A 7,443-nucleotide genomic window follows, 5' to 3' on the forward strand; every position below is an offset into this window, starting at 1 on the left:
GCCCATGGCCCTGCCGAGGGCTTCTGCACCCCTTCGCTGTTTACCCCAAAAACCAGAGCAGAGGCGCCGGCTCAGTGTTACCCTGAGGCTGCAGGCTGCGAGTGAGGGAGGACTGACACGAGCACGGGGGTCTCCAGGCTGCTTTATTGGGGAGCTCAGAGCCAGGGGCCCTGTGGCCAGAGGGGCTGCCGTGGAGTGGGGGCACGCTCAGAGCTCCCAAATTCTCCTCCAGCCACTTGCCACGAGGGGAACATCTTGGTATTCACTTACACCAGCCTCTGCCTTAGCACAGGCGGTGGGCAGTGGGGAAAGCCCCCCGAGCCCGCGAAGCAGGGACCACGCCAGCCAGCCCCGCTCCCTCCGGGCATCCCCAAACTGTCCCTATTTCAAGTAACAGGGATCTGAACCATCCTTATTTCCGCCCAAAGCGGGAAGCAGCCAGACAACGCAAGCGCTGCTGGAGAGGTGTGTTAAAAAAGCAGTTTCCTACTCGGCACTAGGGATGAAGCAGGTTGGACAGCTGGGCTGCTGGGGGGGTCAGTGTTATAAATAATTCTGGTTCACCCCGTCCCCATTCCCAGGGGCTCCTCATGGGGCTGCAGCCCTAGAACCAGCTGACTTGGTTGGATTTAAGTCCGGTGAAGCACATGTTGTTGGAGCAGCCCCCGCCGTAGGTGGGGGGGCAGGCCGAGCACGGCCGCCCCACCTTGTACGGCGCTTCTCCCAGCCAGTTGCCCCTAAAAAGAGAGGAGGGCATCACCTCTGAGCGCCATCACCTCGCTGCCCACACCGGAGCAAGGAGGGAGGACGGCACGGGAGGGCTTCCCTCCACACACTTACTTGATGGCGTAGTTGCAGACGAGGAGGACGGCGTGCCGCCACGTGCTGCCCCACACCCGCACGTTGGTGCAGGTGCCGAGGGCGCAGCCCAGGCGGCTGGAGGATGCCCACACCATCTGCACCGGGACAGAGAATAGCTGCTGTCGGCGACCACCCGGCCCAGGGTTCCCGCAGCCAGTCACCCCAGGATCCCAGCGCAGGGCTCCCTCCCCCTAGGGAACCGCATCCCACCCACCCAAATTTCTCGGGCTGGGTGCTGTGCCAATCACAGGCAGTGCTTTGTCACCAGAGGGTGATTTCTCGCTGTCCCTCTTCTGCCTGCAGCCTGTGCTGCCCTGCAAGGGGCTGTCTTGCCAAGCTCACTTCAATGAGCAGCAGAGTCTGGGTCACTTCTGCGATTTACCCTCACCCTGAAGCATCGCTGGCAGCTTACCCTGCACACAGGGAGGTGAATCAGAACCAGAAGCTCCTCCTAAAGCCTCTCCAGGCTGAATTTCTTCCTTAAAAAATGTATCATCTTGCCCATTTGCAACCTGCAGCATCCCCGAGCATCCCCACGGACGAGCTGCATGGGGATGCAGATGCTCAGGTAAAGGTTGGAGCTGTGCAGAGGAGGTAATTAGGGGTTGGCACAGCTTTGCCACTGAGCAGGGGAGCAGAGGGAGGTTTTCCACCTTGTGCTGGCCAGGCTGCCGGTGGATGTGCCAGGGGAGGAAGGGGCTGCATTCCCGGGGAGCCAGACAAGGCTGGGTGCTATAAAGCTGCTCCGTCACAGAGGAGAGGATTCATGCTTGGCAAAAACATAAAGGGGCTTTTTTTGTCTCTTCACCACCTTTGAGGTGCCAGTGGGAAAATGAGGAGAAAAAGGCCAAAGCAGGGAAAAAAACTTAAAAAAAATTAAAACCTCCCAGCCAACTGGCCAGAAGGTCCCAGCTGCGCTCCAGTGGGCTGCGAGCCCCCGGGACCTCCATGCAAGCAGCCCGATTCCCGCGGGGGCCCAGGGTGGGAGGGCATCGCCGCCAGCTGCCTGCACCCCTCCGGCAGGCACGCTGCCTGCTGCCAGCCCTGCTGCCTGATTTGAAGCAGGCAGCTGCCAGGATTCGATCCCGAATCCCAGCTGCTGCTGGGAGAAGAGCTGCTCGCTGCACTGGGTGCTGCAGCAGCCCAGGACACTGTGAGCTGCCCCCCGGTTTGCAGCCAGGTCCCGGGGGGCTGTGGGGGGCTGCGGGGGGCTGTGGTGCTCACCTGCGTGTAGTGGCTGCAGACAGAGCTGCTGCATTTGGAGGGGCAGCGGGGGTGGCACTCATGGGGGTGGGGGAAGGAGTAGTGCTGCTTCTCCTGGTGCCATGATTTCACCATGTCCACAACGGAGCGGTACCTGCAAAAGGTGCCATGCGTAAGGCGGACCTCCTCCACCTTGGAGGTCGTGGGCGAGGGAGAAGGGGGAGAGGAAGGCTCCACATAGAGGGAATGGGGGAGAGAAGCGGGATGGGGCAGGGGCAATGACGTCCTTGTGCCAAGTCCACTTGTGCCCAAGGCCAGAAGACCTGGCCCTCACTGGAGGCACCTGAGCGCTCAATTGCATGCTGGAGATCCAGGACCCCTGTCCCCCTGGTCCGTGTGCCCCGCAGAGAGGGGATTAATGCCGCACTCCCCAAATGAGCAGCAGGCACACACTTGTGGTTCTCCACATTTACCCTGCTGCAAGAGTTGGACCCTCCTCCTCCACCCCGGGGGGTTTGATGTGCCTCTTGGTTGCATCTCAGTCCTCTGCAACCCCAGCTCAGAACCTCTCTGCTCCTCGACTGAGGGGCTGCTGCTGCTCCTCCTTCTCCTCCAGCATCGTGGGGTGCAGGGGGTCCCCAGGTGCCCACTCCGCCCACGGGGCACTCACCTGCCCGAGTGGATGGAGAGGTTCTGCCCCACGTATTTCATCAGCTGGGGGGGGCCGTGGTCCCACAGGCAGCGTGCAGCCCACGCCTCCGCTGCCCTGGCCAGTCGCTCATCCCACACCTGGCCAGGAGGAAAGGAAAAGGGCAGGCAGGGATTTTGGGTGCCCAGAGGGGGGAAAAGAGGAAACCCGCTCCCTTGGGCTCAGGGGGATTTCTGAGCACCCATGGGTGTCCAAAAAACATGACTCACATGTCAGGCTGGAAAAAGCCCAGGGGAAGCATGGCAGCATGTCCAACAGTGATGAACCACCCCAGCTGCCCACCACGGCTCCTGGGCACATTGGGTGCCCGCTGCCCCGGCAGAGCACGGATGCTCTGAAGCAGTGCAAGCCCTGTGTGTGTGATTCCCTCTGGGAACGAGCTCCTTCTGCGGAAGGTGGAGCTGAGCCCAGGGATGAAACTCCACAGCCCTGTGCTGCCGCTGCAGCTCGCAGCTGTACCCAGCCCTCCACCACAGCCCTGGCTGCAGACTAACCAGTGAGGACAGCTGGTTCCTTCATGCATTATTTAAAGGTTCCTCACCCGAACCGCTTTGGGCAGATGCCTGGGAGAGTTATTTTGGAAGGCAGGAATTTAGGCCAAGCAAGAAGCAGCGCAGGATGCTCCCAGGCACGTCTGACCTGCTCTGGTACCCAGCAAGCCAGGCTGACGCGTGCCTCTCCCAAACCAGCATCCAGGAATCACCCAGCTGCTCCATCAGAGCTCCAATCCCCTCCCTGGGAGCAGAGCAGCATGTGGCACCTCCTGCCCCGAGGGTCCCACTCTGTGCTGGCTGGAAATCCCTCCTCTTGGTGGCTCCCCATTTCTCCTCCCTCTAGAGCTGGGTTAGGAGCTCCAAGCAGGGTAGAGACGACCTGGGGAAAGCTCTGCCCAGGGTGGCCATGGTCCAGAGGAGGTGCCCGACCCGGTGAGGCTGCGCAGCCTCTCTCCGGCCCACTCCTGCATGTTTCTTCTCCCAGGGGCTGGAATCCCTGGGCACGCTCCCAAGGGACCCTGGAGCTTGGGACGGGGCCGTCCCTCCCAGCTGCAGTTAGGGGAGGGCTCCCACCTGGGCTTTGGGTTGGGACCTGAGCTTTTCATGCTTGTAGCCACCTCCCTTCCCCTAATGCTACCTCTGCAGCTCGGCTGGACAGATCCTGCTATCCCGCAGCCGGCAAGCTCCCAGATGTCCCAGGCACAGGACCAGGGGTCCTAAATCTGCCCCCGGGTGGAAACATCGCCCTGTTGGGACTCCATCCCTCCTGTGCAGAGGCTGCATGGGTCTGCCCTGCACCAGGGACATGAAACGTCCCCTGGGACAGATGTTCAGCTGCAAATCCGGGGCAGCACCCTGACATCCCCATGTGTGGGTGCCCTGTCCCTACCAGGTTGGGTGCCCACGTCACGGGCGAGCCCCTCCACCCCACTGCAGCACCCAAAAACACCCTGCCGGAGCCCGACTCACCATATACTCCATGTTGGCAGCAGGAGGGGACACCTGTGCTCGTGCTTGGTTGTGGTAGTCCAAAATCACGCTCATGTCGCGGGGCGAGAGGTATCGCTTCCGACGGCTCCGGGGGACCCCCGCGCCCCACAGCAGGCCCGCGGCTCTGCCCCCGGGGGGGGACAGGAGCTCGGTAGCATTGGGCAGCAGGAAGGAGCTGGACTGCTGTGTCATCCAGAAGCCCAAGGCAGTGAGGTACAGGTGCAAGTGGAGCACAGTCATGCTAGCCCGGCTGGCGGGATCGGCCCACAGCTTTCCGCTCCCACACGGAGTTAAGCAAGGACAAGGCGGATCACCGGTCCCTGCTCCTGGCACGTGGATCTAGGAGAGAAAACAACACAGGCACCACTCAGGTTTGCAAACACCATGCAAACACCTCTTCCCAAAATAAGATTTTTTAAATTAATCTCTTTGATAACCTCATTTATCACAGCAAATTCCCCACGACCAGCAGGGAGATGGCTGGGGAATTTGTTTTCTTTTTTCTTTAAAAAAAACCCCAAAATTGGTACAAAATCTTCCTCTTTTTTTCACTTATTGCACATACCTGCCAGGCAGGGGCTAATTAGGAACATGCTGAGATATTCGCCTGCTCTGTAACTTCCCAGGCATTTGGTGTCTTGAGTAAATCCCCAACACAAATGAAAATCTCGTACAGATAAAGAAATGCACGACAAGTTTTAAAAGCATCGGTGAGAAATCCTGAGAAGTCTTTATCTCGGGGAAAGAAAAATAAACCACCGCAAAAGTAGAATAATTTTAAAAAAAAGGAAAATCCTGGAATATCTCCTCGTCTGTCAGCCGATGCACCTCCTAGCATCCCTGCCAGCCCTTCCCCAGAGCAGCGTGGAGGATGTTCCCCCGACTACGTACCTTGAGGACTGAGCCAAGAGCAGCCGAGCCCGGCGGCGGTGGCGGCAGCCGGTGGGACTGACCTTTGCAAACAACCTGCTGGGGCAGATGCGGGGGAGAGGTTTAGCCTAGCCCCGCCGGGCAGCCCGCTGCGGCATCTGACGCAAAAGCTGCATCTTAACTCTTCCCCCGGGGAACGTCCTGAAGTTTGGAAAGAGCCCTGCTAGGAGATTTATAGGCTGGTGGATGCATCCGCGCGCAGAGGCGCGCACACGGGCACGCTGAGCCGTGCACAGTGCCGGCGGGGGGAAGCGAGCAGAGCCCGGCTTGCCTCTCCAGCGGGCAGAGGAGCTGCTCATCGGCTGATGGCTGGGGTTTTTTTCCCAGAGTGGTCTCTCCCCTGTTCATCCCCCCCCAGCTGGGGTCTTGCTGGGAGCTGTGGATAGGGAAGCGAATCCAGGTCGGTGAGGGATGCGGAGGGGGTTTTGCCCTGGCAAGGCGGTGGCGGAGCTGGCACTCACTGGGAGCCCCGGGGTCACCCCGCTTCGGTGCAAGCTGAGCAGATGGCAGAGATGTCCCTTTCTGGGGGTGGCTGGGAGGGGACCTGGTGACCATGCGTGTCCCTGGGCCAGCAGCTCTCCCCGTTAGAAACGAAGCCGCTTGCCAGGCTGGGCGCTGCCATCTGTGGGTTCCCCAAGGACTAGGGCTTCCCGCAGCCCACGGGGGCTCTGCCCGCATCCCCACCACTGACGTGGGCTGGCGATGCCTGGCCAGGGGCATCTCAGGGGAAAACAGCCCTTCCTCTGCGGGCTGTGCTCCCCCGGGCAGCCCGACTGGTGTCCCAGTGTCTGTCCCCAGGGAGGGGAAATGGCTGCGGAAGTCTTAAAGCCATAGACAATCCTGCAGCATCAAGTGTGTTTCCCTACAACATCCCAAGCAGTCACGATGCCTGGGGCCAGCTGAACTATTGCAGGTCACAAAAATGCAAGCCTGGCAGGCTGGAGGGGCTGCTTGCAATGCCCGCCACATCTCTTCCTCCCACTGTGCTCGGAGCCAGCATGAGCAGCCACGTGTGAGCTGCAGCAGGGCTCGCTGCTGTCATCCCCCTATGCCACAGTGTCCCAGGTAAGCAAGGTGCTCACCCCGCGCCTCGCCAGGCCTGGGTTCACCAGGGCACAGGCGGGTTTGGAGCCAGGATTTGGCTCTTCGGTTGCATGAAGGGGAACACCAAGACCAAACTCCCTCTCCTGAGCTGGCGGGAGGCACAGAGAAGGAGGCACAGAGCTGAGACCAGAGCATGCCTGGAGAAAAGCTGGTGCTCAGGCAGGGAGACAAGGAGGCTGCTGGGATGGTGCGGGGAGGAGAAGGCAGTCCCACAGCAGCAGCCCATCGCTGCTTCTCGTCCTTACTGGTTTGACTGGGACAAGAATTGAGGATCCCGGACACGCAACTCCTGCCCCATGCCGGGACTGACGGCACATCCCAGAGCCCGGCCGGCTGCACCCAGCTGCCCCAGAGACCTGCCATGCAACAGAAGCCGACCAGGAGCTCGGCGACGAGTAGACCCGGGCATGGAGCAGGAATAACGCCCAGGTGCTGAGCTGATGTGCTATAGCAATACAGCCTCACCCTGCTGTAAGCCTCTGCCAAAATAGTCCCCCGTGTATATTTTTCCTGGCATCTGCTCTCCCATAAAGCAACTCAAGATGCTGTGGGCCCCAGGGAGCAGCTGGAGACACGTGCTGGAGGGATATTTCCATCCACTCCCCACCCAGCGGGTGGGATGATGACTGTGCCAGCAAGGAGACAGGGAAACCGCTGCCGAGGCATCTCTGGCCCCGCTGTGGCATCGCAGGAGGGGAGCCCTCAGCACAGAGAGCAGCAGCACCTCATGCACTGGCAGGGCTGGGCACGCTGCTGGGGGCCGTGCCGTCCCATAGATGCTGGCGCTGGGCATGCCAGGGTGTCAGGGTGGCTTCCAGAGCCCACTGGCTTTCCAGGCTGCCTGTTGTAGGAGGTCTAACCAGCTCAGCTTCACCTTCCCAGACCACCCCAAAACACCAGCCACCTCTCCGCAGGTGCCGGGCAAAGCACCAGCCCCAATTTGTCAGTCCTACCGACACCCCTATTTTATGTTCACAGATGCGGAGGCGAGTGCCAGCTCCAGGGGCTGGTGGCAGGACAGCCCTTCGTACCACACTGGGATGGCACACGCTGGGGCTGCCTCCCTCCACTCAACCCCAGCTATCAAATCTCTCATTAGTAAGGCTGGTAAAGGTGGTTTCACTCCCAGTAGATTAGAAAGGCAGGCGGGGA

The 7,443-nt window shown here is 60.6% G+C and overlaps 1 protein-coding gene across 1 annotated transcript; it reads right to left on the reverse strand.

The window, feature by feature from the left end:
* Window positions 1-604: 604 nt before the first annotated feature.
* R3HDML (R3H domain containing like) lies at window positions 605-4,497 on the reverse strand. The gene is made up of 5 exons (XM_050907554.1): window positions 4,237-4,497; window positions 2,735-2,853; window positions 2,086-2,218; window positions 841-956; window positions 605-737 (listed from the first exon to the last, which is right to left on the reverse strand). Exons 1-5 carry the CDS (start codon window positions 4,495-4,497, stop codon window positions 605-607), a joined length of 762 nt encoding a protein of 253 aa, XP_050763511.1.
* Between the last annotated feature and the right edge of the window lie 2,946 nt (window positions 4,498-7,443).

The sequence above is a fragment of the Gymnogyps californianus genome, chromosome 17 (genome assembly GCF_018139145.2).
Source record: "Gymnogyps californianus isolate 813 chromosome 17, ASM1813914v2, whole genome shotgun sequence".
Classification (NCBI taxonomy): Eukaryota; Metazoa; Chordata; class Aves; order Accipitriformes; family Cathartidae; genus Gymnogyps; species Gymnogyps californianus.

Excerpts from the sequence above, each read along its gene's own strand:
- R3HDML (XM_050907554.1), bottom strand. The coding sequence starts at position 4,497 with ATGACTGTGCTCCACTTGCACCTGTACCTCACTGCCTTGGGCTTCTGG. Across the intron at positions 2,854-4,236 it reads CTGCCAACATGGAGTATATG|GTGTGGGATGAGCGACTGGC; the intron begins GTGAGTCGGGCT and ends CCTCCTGGCCAG. Across the intron at positions 957-2,085 it reads TCTGCAGCCACTACACGCAG|ATGGTGTGGGCATCCTCCAG; the intron begins GTGAGCACCACA and ends GTCCCGGTGCAG.